Source organism: Natator depressus, chromosome 3 (assembly GCF_965152275.1).
Source record: "Natator depressus isolate rNatDep1 chromosome 3, rNatDep2.hap1, whole genome shotgun sequence".
In the NCBI taxonomy this organism is placed as follows: Eukaryota; Metazoa; Chordata; order Testudines; family Cheloniidae; genus Natator; species Natator depressus.
In genome coordinates, this window is record NC_134236.1 from 3,694,495 (window position 1) to 3,712,764 (window position 18,270).

General features: G+C 63.3%; 1 protein-coding gene across 8 annotated transcripts in view; it reads right to left on the minus strand.

Annotated features, from left to right (window-relative positions):
- Nucleotides 1-909: 909 nt before the first annotated feature.
- OTOF (otoferlin) overlaps nucleotides 910-18,270 on the minus strand; it is a 216,395-nt gene continuing 199,034 nt past the window's right edge. For 5 of the 8 annotated variants that reach the window (XM_074947329.1, XM_074947328.1, XM_074947326.1 and 2 more), the window contains 12 exons: nucleotides 17,391-17,528; nucleotides 13,566-13,693; nucleotides 12,402-12,572; nucleotides 11,624-11,784; nucleotides 11,102-11,244; nucleotides 10,319-10,407; nucleotides 8,598-8,696; nucleotides 6,552-6,793; nucleotides 5,906-6,084; nucleotides 2,979-3,079; nucleotides 2,481-2,684; nucleotides 1,898-2,025 (listed from right to left, as the gene is read on the minus strand). In XM_074947329.1, coding sequence (XP_074803430.1) covers nucleotides 2,504-2,684; nucleotides 2,979-3,079; nucleotides 5,906-6,084; nucleotides 6,552-6,793; nucleotides 8,598-8,696; nucleotides 10,319-10,407; nucleotides 11,102-11,244; nucleotides 11,624-11,784; nucleotides 12,402-12,572; nucleotides 13,566-13,693; nucleotides 17,391-17,528 — 1,632 coding nt within the window. In that variant the 3' untranslated portion in view covers nucleotides 1,898-2,025; nucleotides 2,481-2,503. Of the gene's footprint in view, nucleotides 2,026-2,480; nucleotides 2,685-2,978; nucleotides 3,080-5,905; nucleotides 6,085-6,551; nucleotides 6,794-8,276; nucleotides 8,376-8,597; nucleotides 8,697-10,318; nucleotides 10,408-11,101; nucleotides 11,245-11,623; nucleotides 11,785-12,401; nucleotides 12,573-13,565; nucleotides 13,694-17,390; nucleotides 17,529-18,270 lie in introns of all 8 variants that reach the window. The other 3 variants (XM_074947325.1, XM_074947330.1, XM_074947327.1) reach the window with 3 other exon arrangements.

Sequence of the window (18,270 nt, forward strand, 5' to 3'; positions counted from 1 at the left end):
CCACCGGGGTTTAGCTTGGCACAAACATCAGTCAGGGCTGGCGTCTTCCCCACACCCCTGCACGATGGCGCTACGGCGCCCGGCCATGTTAGTGGCGCCCAGGCCCTAGTCTGCTGCAGCAGGCGGTGGAGACGCAGCCGGGCCCGGTGCTGAGCCAGCTCCAGCCCCCAAGTCCAGCTGGGGCAGGGCCTGCCCAGTGCCCTGCTCCCGAACGGTTCCCATTCGTCGGCAGGGCCAGGGCCCAGTGCCTGCTGCAGGGGCCAGGGTTCAGGGCTGGGTCATGTGCTGTTCACTGAACCCCGCGCCCGCCAGGTAACCATGGAGCTGCTGTGCTGAAAGGAAGGGGGGGAGTGAGCCCCACCAGCACCTTGTGCAGGGGGTCCCGTTTCCCCCCTCCCCTCCCCCCGGTCCATTGAGGCAACCAATCTGAGCATGGGGAGGGAGCGTGAAGTAGGATCCTGTCTCCCAGGCCTGTCCTGACCACTAGGCCATGCTGCCCCTCCCCCCCCCCCCCCCCCCGCTGGTGCACGGTGCAATTGTGTTGCTGGAATTTGGGGGCCACCCTTCCGCCACCAAGCCTATGCAGTGAGTGGCTAAGCCACGCTCCAAAGGGCAACCGGCGCCTTAGCCATGGGCCCTGGGCTGCCCCCCGCTCCAGCACCAGGCCCACAACGGGGGCGTTTCGATTTTCTTTCCTCTTTTTTATTGACAGATAAAACACAAACATCATAAAAACAAACGAAAGAGGCTCCCCCCCAACCTCGAAATGGCCCCGGGCCGGCTGCTCTCGTCCCAGCAGCGAGCTGGCTCAGCCCCAGGACCAGAAATCAGTGAACACCAGACACACGCGTTCTCGTGCCCAGGTGGGAAGGGCTGAGCGGGCCGGGGGGAAGGGGGGGGGAACAGCTGTAACACATCAGGCCAAGCGTTAGCAGGGCTTGGGGCCAGCAGGGCCCCTCCCGGGATCCCCTGCGGCGACAGGTCCCGCTGCGGTTACTGGGCAGCCGCGCTAGAACAAGGACCGGCTGGGTGGCCCTCCAGCCAGCACTGACGGGGTTCCCACGCAAGCCGTGCACCGGCCCAACTGGAGCGGCTGGGGGCGGGGGGGCTGGAAAATGGCCCAGGCTGGGTCCAACCCACCCCCCACGGCGAGGGCAGGCAGCCTGGAGAGCTGGCCGCTCCTCACGGCCTGGGCACGTTTCCTCGGCTCTGCTGCTGCTTTCTCCACAGCCTCCGGGGTGAATGTCACCCCCACGGGGGGGCAGGATGGCCAGGGCCTTGGCCATGGGCAGCCTCAGAGCCCGCCTGGGGCAAGTGGGGGGGCTCTGCCCCTCTGGAGCAGAGGGAGCTGCTTTTCTGGAGAGTCCCATGACTCCTCTCCTCAGGCTGTGCCCGCTCGGTATTCAACGCCCCTGTTCTCCCTGGCACCGGCGCCCCAGGGTGGCTGCGGCCGAGCAGGAAGGAGGGTGTGGAACAAACCAGAGCCACACGTCCCCCCCTCCTTGCCAGGCCAGCCGTGATCATGGGAGGGTGCAACCGGCCTCCTGGGGCTCTGGGAGCCAGAGCCGGGGCAGGGCTAAGAGGCTCTTCGCTGTGGGGGGTGGAAGCCGAGCGCCAGCTCGGCCGCCCTGTCTTCGCCGACGCTTCGCCCAGGGAAAGCGCGAAGGGAGCCCGGTGCCCCAGGCTCAACTCTTCCTTCCCCCGGCCTCAGGCGAGACAGACCCCAGAGGGAGCCGCGCAGGCGAACACGCAAGCAAGGCGGAGCTGCGGGCATCCCCCTGGCGCCAGCCCAGCCGGGCCGCTGCGCATGGCGAGCGGGTGCCTGGCCCCGGGCCCCGGCGGCCTCAGGCCCCCAGCAGCTTCTTGACCATGTAGCCGGGCATGGAGTAAAGGAAAAGTCCCACCATGATGAGGAGCAGCAGCGCCAGCACGATCTTAATGATGAGCCACTTGTAGCGGGTGCAGATCAGGTACTTGACGGACTTGAGCGGGTTGAGGAACCAGATGAAGGAGGTGTCGGGGCGGCTGGCCAACGGGCCGCGGCAGCAGGAGGCGGGGGACGGGACGGGACGGGGAGGAAGAGACGCACGGCCCGGGTTAGCAGCGTTAGACCCAGCCAGGCCCCTGGGTAGGGGAAGGGCCTTCTCCCCACGCCAGGTCTTTGCGCCTCTGCCTGCTGCCCCCGGCCAGTTCCCGCCTCCCTCGGCTATGCCCCGCGGCTCGAAAGTGGTTCCCAATTCCCCACTGCGCCCTCCGTGCCTTAGCCCAGCCGCTCATCAGCCCCGGGAGACCCGGCTGGCCTCCTGCTGGCCGGCCTCCAATGAGTTGCATCTGTTCCCTGCCCCTCCTGGGACTGGCCAGGGCCCCTGGCAGCCCGACTATGCCCCACCGTAGTCCCCTCCCGCGCACCCGGCGCCTCACGGGCCCCTCCAGTGATCTCAGCCAGCAAACATGCCCCAGGTGTTCGGGGCGGGAAGTACCATGAACAAAGGGAATGGTGCCCTCAGGCCCCCAGAAGCTTCTTGACCAGGTAGCCCGGCATGGAGTAGAGGAAGAGGCCGACCAGGAGGAGCGCGAGGAGGAGGAGGAGGAGTTTCAGGAGGAGCCAGCGGTACGTGTGCCAGATGAAGTAACGGATGGACTTCAGGGGGTTCAGGAACCAGATGAAGCTGGTGTCGGGGCGGCTGGGGGGGTGCAGGGGGCGGCCGGAGTGATGGGGAGGAGGTGAAGAAAGGCAGGAAAGAAAGGTTGACAGACAGACACAGAGAACTGGACGTGTATGGGGGGGAAAACAGCCCGTATCATGGGGTGTCCCCACCACCTCCCTGCCCTGTAGCATCAGCTCCACACACCTAACCCCCCTTTCCACCCGGCCTTCATCCCCACAGCCCGCCCCACATCCTCAGCCTCACCCTACACCCCCACCAGGACCCTGCAGGCTCAGGCGTGACGTTTGCCGGTCGCCCCTCGTCACTTACTTGGGTTTCTCCAGCGGGTCGGGCTCGTTGCGGGCCAGCCCCGCGGGGGATTTCTCGGCCTCCTCCGCTGTCAGCAGGTGCAGCTCGGCCTCCACCTTGCCCTGGGGGAAGCACAGAGTCTCTGGACGGCCCTGGCTGAGAACCCGCCCGGGGCAGGGGACCATCCCACAGCCTGGGATGCCGTCCTGGGGCCTACAGCTGGAAAGGTGCCGAATCCTCCCAGCAGAGCCGCCCCCAGGGCACATCATCTGAGCTGGCGGGGGTGACCGTACCACCCCACGCTGAGAAGCGGGCTCACCGCTCCCAGGACCTACCAGGGCCAGAGAACAGAGCCAGGGGCGTGCCCAGGGCCAGGCCGTGCGGCTCGGGCTCCCTTTGGCTCGGTCAGATCTCACTCAGCTCCCCTGGCTCTGCGCCTCCTGGCCACAGCTGGGACCGGCAGCGTCCGAGCGGCTGCTCCGCCTGCACCTGACACCCGGCTGGGCAGAGCGCCCAGCCCCGAGAGCCGCACGGTTCAAAGACGGAGCCAAACTTCTCCAGCCCTGGAGAGCCCAACCTCCGACGGGAAAGAGTCACCCGGCGCTTCTGCCCTGCAGCCCCCGCTGGCCTGGTCCCGGGCTCCCCGCCCCAGCCCCCCCAGCGCCCCCCAGTCCCGACCCACAGGCCCCTGCTGGCCTGGTCCCGGGCTCCCCGCCCCCAGCTCCGCAGCCCCCCCCGGCCTGGTCCCGGGCTCCCCGCCCCCAGCTCCGCCAGCGCCCCCCAGTCCCGACCCACAGCCCCCCCCCCGGCCTGGTCCCGGGCTCCCCGCCCCCAGCTCCGCCAGCGCCCCCCAGTCCTGACCCGCGGCCCCCCGCTGGCCTGGTCCCGGGCTCCCCGCCCCCAGCTCCGCCAGCGCCCCCCAGTCCCGACCCGCGGCCCCCCGCTGGCCTGGTCCCGGGCTCCCCAGCCCCAGCTCCGCCAGCGCCCCCCAGTCCTGACCCACAGCCCCCCGCTGGCCTGGTCCCGGGCTCCCCACCCCCAGCTCTGCCAGCGCCCCTCAATCCCGACCCGCAGCCCCCCGCTGGCCTGGTCCTGGGCTCCCCGCCCCCAGCCCTGCCAGCGCCCCCCAGTCCCGACCCGCGGCCCCCCGCTGGCCTGGTCCCGGGCTCCCTGCCCCCAGCTCCGCCAGCGCCCCCCAGTCCCGACCCGCGGCCCCCCGCTGGCCTGGTCCCGGGCTCCCCGCCCCCAGCTCCGCCAGCGCCCCCCAGTCCCGACCCGCGGCCCCCCGCTGGCCTGGTCCCGGGCTCCCCGCCCCCAGCTCCGCCAGCGCCCCCCAGTCCTGACCCGCAGCCCCCCGCTGGCCTGGTTCCAGGCTCCCCACCCTCAGCTCGGCCAGTGCCCCCCAGTCCCGACCCATGGCCCCCTGCTGGCCTGGTCCCGGGCTCCCCGCCCCCAGCTCCACCAGCGCCCCCCAGTCCCGATCCGCAGCCCGCCCCGGCCTGGTTCCAGGCTCCCCGCCCCCAGCTCTGCCAGCGCCCCCCAGTCCCGACCCGCGGCCCCCCGCTGGCCTGGTCCCGGGCTCCCTGCCCCCAGCACCCCCCAGTCCAGACCCGGAGCCCCCTGCTGGCCTGGTCCTGGGCTCCCCGCCCCCAGCTCTGCCAGCGCCCCCCAGTCCCGACCCGCGGCCCCCCGCTGGCCTGGTCCCGGGCTCCCCGCCCCCAGCGCCCCCCAGTCCTGACCCGCAGCCCCCCGCTGGCCTGGTTCCAGGCTCCCCACCCTCAGCTCGGCCAGTGCCCCCCAGTCCCGACCCATGGCCCCCTGCTGGCCTGGTCCCGGGCTCCCCGCCCCCAGCTCCACCAGCGCCCCCCCAGTCCCGACCCGCAGCCCGCCCTGGCCTGGTTCCAGGCTCCCCGCCCCCAGCTCTGCCAGCGCCCCCCAGTCCCGACCCGCGGCCCCCCGCTGGCCTGGTCCCGGGCTCCCTGCCCCCAGCACCCCCCAGTCCAGACCCGGAGCCCCCTGCTGGCCTGGTCCTGGGCTCCCCGCCCCCAGCTCTGCCAGCGCCCCCCAGTCCCGACCCGCGGCCCCCCGCTGGCCTGGTCCCGGGCTCCCTGCCCCCAGCGCCCCCCAGTCCAGACCCGGAGCCCCCCGCTGGCCTGGTCCTGGGCTCCCCACCCCCAGCTCCGCCAGCACCCCCCAGTCCCGACCCACAGCCCCCCGCTGGCCTGATCCCGGCCTCCCCGCCCCCAGCCCTGCCAGCGCCCCCCAGTCCCGACCCACAGCCCCCCGCTGGCCTGGTCCCGGGCTCCCCAGCCCCAGCTCCGCCAGCGCCCCCCAGTCCTGACCCACAGCCCCCCGCTGGCCTGGTCCCGGGCTCCCCACCCCCAGCTCTGCCAGCGCCCCTCAATCCCGACCCGCAGCCCCCCGCTGGCCTGGTCCTGGGCTCCCCGCCCCCAGCCCTGCCAGCGCCCCCCAGTCCCGACCCGCGGCCCCCCGCTGGCCTGGTCCCGGGCTCCCTGCCCCCAGCGCCCCCCAGTCCCGACCCGGAGCCCCCCGCTGGCCTGGTCCCGGGCTCCCCACCCCCAGCTCCGCCAGCGCCCCCCAGTCCCGACCCACAGCCCCCCGCTGGCCTGGTCCCGGCCTCCCCGCCCCCAGCCCTGCCAGCACCCCCCAGTCCCGACCCGCAGCCCCCCGCTGGCCTGGTCCCGGGCTCCCCGCCCCCAGCTTCGCCAGCGCCCCCCAGTCCCGACCCGCAGCCCCCCGCTGGCCTGGTCCCGGGCTCCCCGTCCCCAGCTCAGCCTGCACCCCCGAATCCCGACCCAAAGCCCCCCGCTGGCCTGGTCCCGGGCTCCCCGCCCCCAGCCCTGTCAGCGCCCTTCCTCGTGGTGAGTGATGCCAGGCCCACACTGCGGTGCTGCATTCAGCAGTGACCCGCTGCCCGGCATCCTCACCGTGAGCTCCAGCTCGTCGTTCTCATTCCTGGCCACGAAGGGCCACCAGCCCTTCACCCTCTTCTGCTTGAAGATGGAGACCAGGGGCAGGTCGCCCTCGTTCGTCACCATGTCCATGCTGCACTGCTTGGCCGTCTTGGCCCCGCGTGGGAAGCGGTTCAGGTCCAGCTCGATGGCCCCTGCCGGGGAGAAAGAACAGCAGCGTTCCCAGCCCGCTGGCACTGCCGCCGGGTGCACGGCGCTGGGGCGGGGGGGCAGCTGCAGCTCCAGGGCCAACACCCAGAGCCTCATGGGACGTGCCAGGGGAGCTTGAGCCAGCTGGTCCCTTGGACCTCATCCCCTGCTCTCCATCTCCTCTGGGCTCCTGGGGGTCTCCCCTGCCCTGATAGATCAGCATCTCCTTTGGTGGCTGCTTCCCCCTCCCTGACCCACCAGGTTCTCACCTGGGGCTGCCCCCCTTCTCTCTATCCTCTCCCGCCAGCCTCGCCTGCCCGGCCGTGGACAGCGCGGAGTGGATCCCCAGACGGCGGCCTGGCGCTGCACGGCTGGGTGGCTCTCCCTGCCCCCACCACAGCCTCGTGCCCAGGCCTGGCAGCGCGTCACCCCTCCCCCCCCAACGCGGGGCCGGACCCCCTTCACTGCACACCGAGGAAGTCGTCAGCCGAGAAGTGGTCGGCGTCCCAGACTTGCAGGGTGAGGCGAGCCGGGATCTTGTACTCAGTCTCGTCCCAGGAGAACATGGACTCCTTCTTGGAGATGACAATCTTCTCCTCCGCCATCAGGTAGTCGAAGGGGAAGACGTAGCGCCAGTTGAAGTTGCCCTCGCCGGTGAGCGAGTGGTAATGCACGTCCGTGTCCTGCTTGTCCTCTTGCTGGCCCTTCAGCCACCTGCAGGGACCAGACGGTTGGGCAAGGGGATGGGGCTGGTCACGGGGAGCAACGGGACAACCACACACACCCCCCCCCGTGCCAAGGAGCTGCTGAGACAGCACCTTGGCTGCGGCCCGCGGCCCAGAGAGGCACACACAAAACAGGGGAGCAACGACTGCAGCAATGGGCTGGAGGACCCGCCGAAGGGGGCAGATGGCGTGGAGCTCAGCAGGAGAGCACTAAGGGCAGGGACCCAAGGACTCTCTGGAAGGGCCAGCAGGGTCCACAAGCCCAGGAGAACCCGGGTGGTCCAAGGGGACCTGACGAGGAGGAGGGGGAATGGGATTGAGGAAGGGAACATGTAAGCTGGGGACGAGTGATTGTCTCCTGGTGGGCAGATGTGTGGGGCTGTGCAGCATTCCTGGAGAAGGGGGGGCGCCTACGCGGCTCGCAGCCAGGGCAGAGAAGGACGCGTCCGCGCGTCTCTGTTCCTCCAGCAACACCGCCAGCAAACAGACTCGGCAGCGAGCTGGGACCTGCCGACAGCCCGGCCCTGGGGGACACTGGTGCAACCATCGGCTACCCTGTCCCCACACACTGTGTCTGTGCGCCTCTGCCCCCACGGAGAGGAGACCCCCTGGGGTGTGGGACCATGTCACTCTGCCTGAGGGACTCTCTGAGGAGCCGCAGGTTATCGTTAGCAACTCTTGCTTCAGGGGACTGCCCATTCGGCACAGAGGGGCACCAGGTGGCTGTGGGCAGGGCGGGTTTGCAGATTCATAGAGCCCAAGGGGCCACTGTGATACTCTCATCTGACCGCCTGGATAACACAGGCCAGGGCACGTCCCGAGAAGCCTACCTGCAGCGTCTCCTTTAGAAAAACATCCAACCTTGACTTAAAAATTGCCAGGCAGCAGGGAGCGCCCACACTGAGCGCAGGGAGTGCCCACACTGAGCGCAGGGAGTGCCCACGGAGTGGCCGAGACCAGCGAGAGCCCCTCTCAGCAGCTGCTCACCGTGTAATGGCAACTGCTCTAACTGGGCGCCAGACGCAGAACTAGCTGGCCACTGAAATCGTCAGGCATCCCACCGGGAACTAACGGTGCCTCATCGGGCCCCAGAGGGGAATGAACGCAGTGTTGCCACAGACACTAGCCGGGCACCAGAGTCGTCCGGGCTCCGTGCTGGCACCAGGCCGGCGTGGGGAGTCGCACGAACAGGCCCTGGAAGCAGAATTCACCCTCGGCTGCTGGGACGGGTCATGACAAGGAACCCAGCGGAGTCTGGAACTGGAGTTAACTCGGTGCTGGAGTTCAAGCTGAGTGGGCTTGGGAGGAGCCAGGGGCCAGACCTGGCTGAGCCCCCCCAGATCCTCAGGCTGTGGGTTTGGGTGGGGTGCTCCCGAGGGGCAGCGATGAACACCTGGGACACTCGGGACACATTGTGTCCCCCTGCACAGCCCGCAGGGGAGGGGGCCGGGCGGCAAGGTGTTGGCCGTTACCCCCGGACATAGATGTCAGACATCTTCTCTCCTGCCATGAAAGCATCATCCTCCAGCAGCACCTTGTCGGTGTTCCAGATCACCACCCGCAGCTCATAGCTAGGCGGCCGGCAGGGCGGGACACAGGGACAGACCACACCAGGCGCGGAGCAGACAAGGCAAAGGGGGGGGGGACAGACAGAGGCAAAACAAAGAAGCAGAATGTCTGTTATTCACCCCCACGGCCCCCCAGACCAAGCGCCAGCGGGATCCCCGAGCGGGGCGGCAGCGCCGCGAGATGCTCACGCGCACGGAGGAGCCGGCTCGCCGCGCTGTACCTACCCCCTGACAAAAATGTCACTGGATTTCTCCCCAGTGAAGAAATCATCGTCCTCCAGGATTACCTCATCTGTGTTCCACACTATCACTCTAAGCTCATATCTGGCAGGGAGGAAGGGAGACAAGGAGGTGAGACGAGGCCGGCGGGGAAATCCAGGGCAGAATGGCACAGACCCGGTGGGGCGCTGGGATCGGCTCCCCGGGACAAGACCCCTCTCCTGGGGGGAGCCACGGTGCAGGCCCAAGAGGAGGGCTCAGCCGTGAGCTTCGCGGCAGCCCAGTCCTGGGCCTCCTGGCTGTTTCAGACCAGAAGGAACCATTAGGATCAGCTAGTCTGACGTCCTGCTGATTGCCGGCCGGGGGACCTGGGCAGGCAGCCCACTCCTGGGCTTGGGCAGCTTGCTCCCAGCTCTGGGGCTGGAGCAGGGCAGCCTGTTGCTGCATCAGCTGCTGGCACCTGGGCCCACAAAATTCACATCCACGTGATTCAGCTGAAGTCCCTGGGGCTGCACCAGGGCCCAATGGGAGCTGAATTTCCCCTCCATGCTCAAACCAGCAGCCCGGCAGCCCAGATGTTCCAGCAGAGCCCTGCCACCTGGCCCAGCTGGGGTCTGGGGAGCTGGGAGGAGCCAGAGCCCATGGGCTGTGGGTTTCATACCTAGGGAGCCCCCACTCCTGTAGGCTCATTTGGGCAGGGGCCCGTCCGAAGCCCCTAGCATGCTGCTGAGTAACATAATAATTAATACAGTTTAGGGCTCCGGCAGGTGTGACCTGGGGTGGTTCCTTGCAATGGTTCCCAGCCAGGGATGCTGACCCACACCAGCTGATGATAATACACATCACACCCTGGGCTGCAACGCCCCCGGGGCTGCAGCCTCGTCGCTGATGGACGGGGGCTCGCGGGTTGTTAAAACGCTGGTCTGGCTCGATCCGCAGTCCCTGTCTCACGTGCAGGCCGGGCACATTCACACCCACACGCGTGCACAAAGAGAGTGGGGGCTTTGCTGGGTGTTTCACACCGCTCAGGTCTGGCCCTGGCCACAAGGTGCGATCGGGAACAGACGGCAGGGCCCCGGCTCAGCTTTCCCGGCGGCGGGCAGGCGGCAGGCGCTCTGGCGCTAGAAGCTGTTGAACGCCTTCCCTGCCCCCGCCAAGGTGAAAAGGGCCCAGCGCTGGTTCACAGGGTGCTGCTGATCACCGGTTCCTCCATCGCCCTCCCTGCCCAGCCGCTCTGTCCCCCCTCCCGCAGCTGGATCACGCCCTGGTCCTTAGCTCTCCTGCTCCCTTGGTAGACCCAGCCCAGGGCCAGCAGAAGGAGCCTCATTGATTTCACTGGGCTTCGGATCAGGCCCTTATCTCTCTGGCTGTGGAAGCTCAAGGCCCTGCAGGTGCTAACTCTGCCTTGGTGCCCGGCTGGGGCCCCGCGCACCACCTCTCTGTGAGCAGACAGTGGGCGCAGGAGATGGAGGACGTCACACCCCAACTCCCAGCCACCTCCCAAATCAAGGGACCAGGAGCATGGGCTGGAGGGATCGCTCCTTGCGGGGCAGGGGAGGGAAAGAAAGACAGGTCCATCCAGCTGAGGGTTTCCTATAGATCTCAGCCCAAACCAGGAGCTGGTTAGGAGCCCCAAGGCGGGCCCTGCAGCCCTCCCGTTAGCGACAGCCTGAGGGGTGACCGACGTGGGGCCTGGGCTGATCCCAGGCTACCCCCAGGTTCGTTACCTCTTTGGCTTCCTGGGAGAAATATCGATGGCAGGGCCAGGTGCCGGCATATCCATGGGGAACATGTCCACCCACATCTCCAGCCGGCCCTGCAATGTGGGGAAGACCCAGTTAGCTCCCTCTGCTGTCTCCTCCCCTCCCTTTACGGGGTTCCTTCCCCTCCCGCCTGGCAGTCACAAGCCTGAAGGTGACAGTCGCATGGAGACAAGGCCGTGGCAGGCCGTGTTTGCAGAGAACTTTGCCAGCTTGGGGGCTCAGCTGCAGCCCCATCCCCCCACAGAGTGTCTCCTGCCCGTGGAGCAGATGAGAGGCAATAGACAAGGTACCGAGGGGACATGGGGTACGGTGGGAGGGGCGTGGCCACGAGACGGGGATGTAGGGTGGAGATGGAGGGGGAACCAGCGCACGAGGGTAGAGAACAGGGTCCGGGGATGAGGAAGGCAGCCAGAGCCCTACAGCGGTGGGCTTGGGGAACATAAGAGAAAGGGGCCTTGGGGAGGTATGGAAAGAGGGGGGAGCTAATCAGACAGGCAGAGATCATTGCTGTTATTGCTCCCCCCGGGGTGATTTTTTGGGGGAAGGGGCTCCCCCTGCAGGATTCTACAGCTGCGGGGACGGGATGGGGCTCGTCCGCTTGGCCTTGGATCTGCCTTGCACATGGGAACCCATGAGGCTCCACAGGGCTGGCGTTCCCCGAGGACCAGACAGGGTGCTGCGTTCACCTCTCCGCCCCGCCCACCGGCACTGAGCCGGTGACCCCGATGCCAGGAGAGCGGGCAGTACCTGCTCGATGCCGGGCTTGTCGGGATTCAGCAGCGGCCGCGTCTCCACGTGCTCCGGGACGAGCTTGCAGCCCACCCGGGGGATCTCCTCCCAGTGGCGCAGGACCGCCAGGGCCAGGTGCTCGTCCGTCTGCTTCTTCTGACCTGCGTGCGCAGAGCCAGCGCTGAGCCGGGCCGGCTGGGCCAAGGTAAAGCAGCCGGGCCACGCTGTCCGCGGCCAGCCTGAGGCAGGAGAATGCCCACCCCCCGACGGGTAGGGGCATGGAGCATGGGCTGTCTCACCTCTTGGGCGTGACCAGGCCCCTCCCAGTACCCCCTGCCCGGCCAGCCCAGGCCGACCCCCACCCTGCGTCTCCCCATTGCAAAGCAGGCGCTCGATTTTCTGGCACGCTCCTCGCCTGACCTGGGGTGTGTGTGTGCTCATAGGAGTGGAGGCGTGTGCAGGTGCCTGCCAGGACGATGCAGCCGTCCGACCCACCCCTCCAACCCAGCTGGGGGAGTGCCGTGCCCTCGGTCCCATTACCGTTTTCATCCTCCATCTCCCTGGGGCCGGTGAAGACCCGGTTGGCGACTTTCACCCGCCCTCCAGGTCCGTAGTGGGGCCCGTCCACCTTGCCCTCTTTGCACAGCTTGGAGAGGATCTGCGTGGGCTTCCCGGGGTCCCGCCACATGTTGTAGCCGTGGCTGTGAACGAAGGGCTGGGGTCAGGGAGAGCCGCTGCGGATCCAACCACTTCCAGCTTGCCCAGGGAGAAGGGGCCTGCCCCGCTCCTCCGGGGCTGGGAGGAAGGCAGAATTGCACCAGCTGAAGCCAGGAATCATATGGGAAGGGACAGTGCAAACCAATGTCCCCCGCTCTCCCAGCCCTGAGCTCCCCACACATGGATCTGCCAACGCTCCTCAATCCTGAACTGTAGCCCCTTGTGGTCCCTCATACACAGCTCTGCCGGTGCCCCCCAATCCCAACCCACAGCCCCCTGCTGCCCCAGTCCTGGGCTTCCCCACCAAGCTCTGCCAGTGCCCCTCAGTCCTGGCCTTACGTGTCCCCTCTTTGGGCGCCTATGAACCCTCTGCTGATGCCCCTGAGTCCTGCCCTGCATTCCTGCTATTCCACGTGGGGTGCCCCACACAGGAGCAGACAGGGCCAGGGGGTAAGTAGCACACAGTGTGTTTCCACCTGCCCTGCTGGGCTGGGGGAGGGGGGTATAGGCCCGGGGCTGTCTGTCTGCCTGGGGACAGTTTCATTCCCCCGCAGCCGGGGCAGTGGGGTGGCAGGGCCCGAGGCAGGAGGCGTTTCCGTACGTGGAGTAGGTCTGTGAGATGCCGCAGGTGGCCCGGTGCTTGCTGTAGTATCGGTTCTCCAGGTCGATCTTGGTCTCCCCGATCAGGTCGTCAGAACCCACCAGGTCCCAGTCGTACACGGCCACCGTCAGCATGGACTCCATGGGGAAGGTGGCCTCAATGTCGAACGACCTGGGGAACGGGGAGGAGAGAGAACGAAAGAGCATTTACCCCTGGGCCTCGGTGCAGGCCCCCCCTTGCCAAAGGTCCTGGCTTACCTCGCAGCCGGCTCTGCCCCGAGGCTCTGCCCCGCACTCCACCCCGAGGCCCCGCCCCTGCTCCGCCCCCACTCTGCCCTGAGGCCCCGCCCCCACTGTGCCTGCACTCCACCCCGAGGCCCCGCCCCTGCTCCGCCCACATTCTGCCCTGAGGCCCCGCCCCCACTGTGCCTGCACTCCACCCCAAGGCCCCGCCCCTGCTCCGCCCACATTCTGCCCTGAGGCCCCGCCCCCACTGTGCCTGCACTCCACCCCAAGGCCCCGCCCCTGCTCCGCCCACATTCTGCCCTGAGGCCCCGCCCCCACTGTGCCTGCACTCCACCCCAAGGCCCCGCCCCTGCTCCGCCCACATTCTGCCTTGAGGCCCTGCCCCCATTCTGCCTGCACTTTGCCCTGAGGCCCCGCCCCTGCTCAGCCTCTTCCCCCCAAGGCCCCACCCACCACTTGCTTGGGGAGGGGGCAGAGAGGAGTGAGCAGTGGGTTCGGGGGAAGGGTGGAGTGGAGTGAGCAGGGGGCAAGGCACGGAGGGGGCGGAGAGGAGCAATCAGTGAGCGGGGGGGTGAGGCGGGGAGGAGAGGAGCGAGCCGGGGGAGGGGAGGTGGAGAGGGGGCGGAGAGGCTGAGTGGGGGTGGGGACACAGTCTGGGCACTGGTGCCCCTTCTGAGTGTGGGCCCGGTGCCACTGGCACCATTGTAAACCCGGCGTGGACAAAATGGAGACAGGGAGCCTGCCTTTGTCCCGCTGCTCTGAGGGGGATGGGCCAGTGCCTAGAGCCCTGGGCTAGCGCTCAGGAGCCCTGGGCTCTCTTCCTGACCCTGCTTGCCTTCTTCAGGCTCCCACTGTGCGTCTGAACTAGCCCTCGCCCGGCGGTCTCAGTAACGCCCACAGTAACACCGCAGCGCCTTACTTCCCGAAGATGGGGTTCAGCTGCTTGGAGATGTAGTTCTCCTTGTCTTTGATGTCTGTCTTGCCCAGCTTGATGGCGATATAGGGATCCGCTTTCCCGTTGATGTCGGCTGGGTGCAGGTCGGTGGCCTGTGAGGAAGACATGCGACACACCTTGTCCCCTGGGGGTTTCCCTGGCCACACGTGGCCCACACCAGCCACGCGTTTGCTTTCTGCAGCGTGGCTGCAAGTCTCTTGCTGTTCAAACCTCCCCTCCCTCCGTTTCCTCCAAGAGAAAACTGACAAACTGCAACTTCACTTCCCTCCGCCCCTCGGAAGAACGTAACTGGGTCAGCCCAATGGTCCATCTAGCCCAGTATTCTCCCTCTGGTCGTCAGAGGCTAGGGACACCCAGAGCATGGGGTTGCATCCCCGACCATCTTGGCTAATATCCATTGGACCGGTCCTCCAGGAACTGATCTAATTCTTAGAATCATAGGGCATAGGGTTAGAAGGGACCGCAAGGGTCACCTAGTCTAACCTCCCACCAAGAGGCAGGATTTGTTGTGTCTAAACCATCTTTTTTGAACCCAGTGATACTTTTGGCCTTCACAACATCCCTTGGCAATGAGTTCCACAGGCCGACCGTGCGCTGTGTGAAGAAATACTTCCTTCTGTTTGGTTTAAATCTGCTGCCTATTCATTTCATTCGTTGACTCCAGGGTTCTCCTACAACTCTCACAGCCTCCTCCCAGCATAGGTGCAGAAGTTCCTCATCCATTCTCCTCCTATAACACCTCCACTTGCCCCAGTGAGCCCATCCCAGCTCATCTCCTGAGCTCCCTCACACCCAGCCTCATCCCCACCCTCCTCTTCTTCGTAACCTCTCGCTCTCTTCTGGCTCTTTCCCCTCACAATACGACCACGCTCTCTTCGATTCATAGATTCCAAGGGCAGAAGGGACCGAAGTGATCATCTAGTCTGACCTCCTGAATAGCACAGACCTTCCCCCAAACAATTCCTGTTTGAACTAGAGCAGAACTTTACACAAAACAGCCAGTCTTGATTTTAAAATGTTCAGTGATGGCAAATCCACCACGGCCCTTGGGAAATTGTTCCAATGGTTAATTATCCACCGTGTTAAAAATGTACATCTTATTTCCAGTCTGAATTTGTCTAGCTTCAACTTCCAGCCCTGGAATAGTGTTAGACCTTTCTCTGCTAGACTGAAGAGCCCATTGTCAGATATTTGTTCCCCGGGGATTAAGCTCTTTGAGTCTATCACTGTAGGGCAGGTTTCTAATCCTTTAATCATTCTCATGGCTCTTCTCTGAACCCTCTCTAATCTATCAACATCCTTCTTGAACTTTGGGCACAGACCTGGACACAGGATTCCAGCAGCGGTCACACCAGAGCCACATACAGAGGTAAAAGAACCTCTTTGCTCCTACTTGAGATTCCCTGTTTATACATCCCAGGATCACATTAGCTCTTCTGGCCCCTGTGTCACACTGGGAGCTCAGCTTCAGCTGATTCGATCCCCCTCCCCCAAATCTTTTTCCGAGTCACTGCTTTCATCCTGTAAGTACGGCCTCATTCTTTGTTTCTAGATGGATACATTTACATTTAGCCCTATTAAAACACATTGTTTGTTTGTGCCCATCTTACCAAGTGATCCAGAGCAGAACAGACCTGTCCTCATCATCATTTACAGATGTATACAGAGATACTATGTAAGGAATTTGAATATATACTGGAAATATGTTTTAAAGTCTGCATCAAGGTATTAGTCACCAGCAAAGACGAAGAACAGGTTTTGCATAAGACACGAAGTAAGAAATGTGTATTTCTTTGTTGGGATGTAAATGAAGTAGCATAAGCTAACCCAACGGATGCTCATTTTACATACAAAGTCAAATTTTAACAAAGAGATGTGAGGTCAACAGGGAAAGCAGCACACAGGCAAAACAAGTCACAGGTGGTTATCCTGTCTGTGAGGAAAGACAATGAAATTTGGGGGTACGCTGAGGAGGCAAAGAAGACCCCCACCCTCATCCTGCACCTAGGAAGGAAACAGACAGTGTGTTTACATTCATGAAAAACGGATCTCAGCCAACCTTGGCTGCAGGGGACTTTGGGTTAGAGAAACTTCTTTAGACAGGAGGTTAAGCTGGTAGTTTAGTCTCTAGAAAGTGTGTTGTGCTTTTGTTTGCGATGTAACTCTTTGTTTCCAATATCCTCCCTCACTGCCTCCCAAATCTCTAGTCTTTGGTAATAAATTTATTCTTGTATCACTATCAAAATATCTCAGAGCGGTGGTGTTCAGCAGCGTGCTGGCTGAGCTGAATCTTTCAAGCTGTCCTGTCCTGTTCCTTTGGGGATGGCAGCCCTGCTAATTCTGTGAGTGGTCAGTGGAGAGGGTGCTGGACATGACAGGGAACGCTCAGAGCGGGCCAGGGGTTGGCATGTGCACAGAGACAGTGAGACTTGCAGAGGCCTGGAGAGCAGGGCTTGTGTTGCCAGCGGCTGGTGGATTCAGGGAGCTGATTCACAGACAAGGCTGCCTCATGTTTACAAGCAGGTGGTGGTGAGGTGCCCCACAACCGTGGGCACTGTCACATGGGGACCCCACTAGACACACACCCGCTCCATGATGTGAACAAATTGGAGAGAGTCCAGCGGAGGGCAACGAAAATTATCAGGGGGCTAGGGCACATGACTTACCAGGAGAGGCTGAGGGAACTGGGCTCATTTAGTCTACAGAAGAGAAGAGTGAGGGGGGATTTGATAGCAGTACCTGAAGGAGGTTCCAAAGAGGATGGCTCTTAGCTGTTCTCAATAGTGGCAGATGACAGAACAAGGAGCAATGGTCTCAAGTTGCAGTGGGGGAGGTCTAGGTTGGATATTAGGAAACACTATTTCACTAGGAGGGTGGTGAAGCACTGGAATGGGTTCCCTAGGGAGGGGGTGGAATTTCCTTCCTTAGAGGTTTTTAAGGCCTGACTTGACATAGCCCTGGCTGGGATGATTTAGTTGGGGTTGGTCCTGCTTTGATCAGGGGGTTGGACTAGACGACCTCCTGAGGTCTCTTCCAACCCTATTCTTCTATGATTCTATGATCTATATTCCATAAAACCATGGTGATTGGCATTAATTACATTATCCTCCTTTAGTTCTTTATTAATCAAGTCCCAGATCCAGCTGTTCCATTATCTTGCCTGGGATCAATGTCAGGCTGACTGGCCTATAACTACGTAGGTCATCCCATTTACCCTTTTAAAAAATTGGTACATTAGCTTTCTTCAAGTCTTCTGGAACTTCCCCAGTGCTCCAAGACTTATTGAAAATCAACTCAAATGGCCCAACGCATTCCTCAGCCAACTCTTTTAAAACTCTTGGAGTTAAGTTATTTAGCTCAGCTGTGTGCCAAAGGCCGCGGGCCCCGGCCTCCTGGCTGCCCTGCCGTGTGGTCTCTGCCCCACACCCCACACCCCGCTCTCCACTCCTGGTCCCACTCTGGGGGGGGGTCATCTCTGGGCGGAGGGTGCTGAACAAAGGGGTTTGTGGGGGGCACTGTGGGTCTCAACCTGTGGCCCAGTTAACACTTTGTGGGCTGCATATGTGCCCCACAATGATAAATAGGTTAAGATTGATCCTTAAGCGTTCAATATCATCTTCATACATGCTGGCAGTGACTTGGAAACAGGGAATACCATTTTTGACACAGAGCGCCCCTCCTCCTCCCTTCTTACCCACTCGCTCCTCCTTGAATAGGTTAAAACCATTGATTTTAACACATCCATGGACTGGACCATGCAGCCCACGCTGTCCGGCAGGTTACACTCACCCTCACGATGTACACTCGGACCAGCACATTGATGGGGTCATTGTTTGGAATGCCCTGGAACATGCCGAAGTTGGGGTCATATCCTGCCTCCTTGGTGATGTCGTCGGGAAGCGGCACTTTGTAAACACACATGGAACCCTGGTGCAAGGAAAAACACATTCCAAGTGGGATTCAGCCTGAGGACCAAGCACCCCTCCGGGCCACATTCTGATTGCCTTTATCCCGGGGTGAACCCAGAGCCATGGCGCCCTCAGCTCCAGACATCACACACCTGAGTTAAGCTGAGGTGGGTTCAGAGAACAAATGAGAAAATAGCATCAAGGATGGTGAGTCCTGTGAAAACAGCCCACAGTCTGATTGGCCGGGGGTGAGGGCCGCGGGAATGGCCGATACACTGAACTACTGAAAATCCGGCCAGTAGCCTGCCTCTAGCTATGACGGTGACAAGGTAGGTCAAATTTTGAAGCTTCACCGAACTTGCAAGTATCCCTGTTTTATGGAATCAGAATGAGGAAAACGAAATCCAAGTGAATGAAGTCTGCAGGATGGCTGGACTGTCTAAGGCTGTCTCTTCCGTTGACCTAGCTGCGTTTATTCTGGGGGTTAGGTTGGCATAGCAACGTAGGTCAGGGTGTGGTTTTTTCACACCCTTGAACAAGGTAGCTATGTCGACATAACTTTTAAGTGTAAGCCGAGTCTCAGCATCTGCAGGTGAAAGCGCCAAGGGAGAGCTCCATGAAACCTAAAGCAATGGAAGGAGAGGAGAACATCTACTGATGGGCCAGAGAATCCAGGAGACACCACAGGATCTGCTGCTTTCCATGTCCCTGAACTTACAATATGAGACAGGGTGGGCAACTGCCGGCCAGTTTCTTCTGAT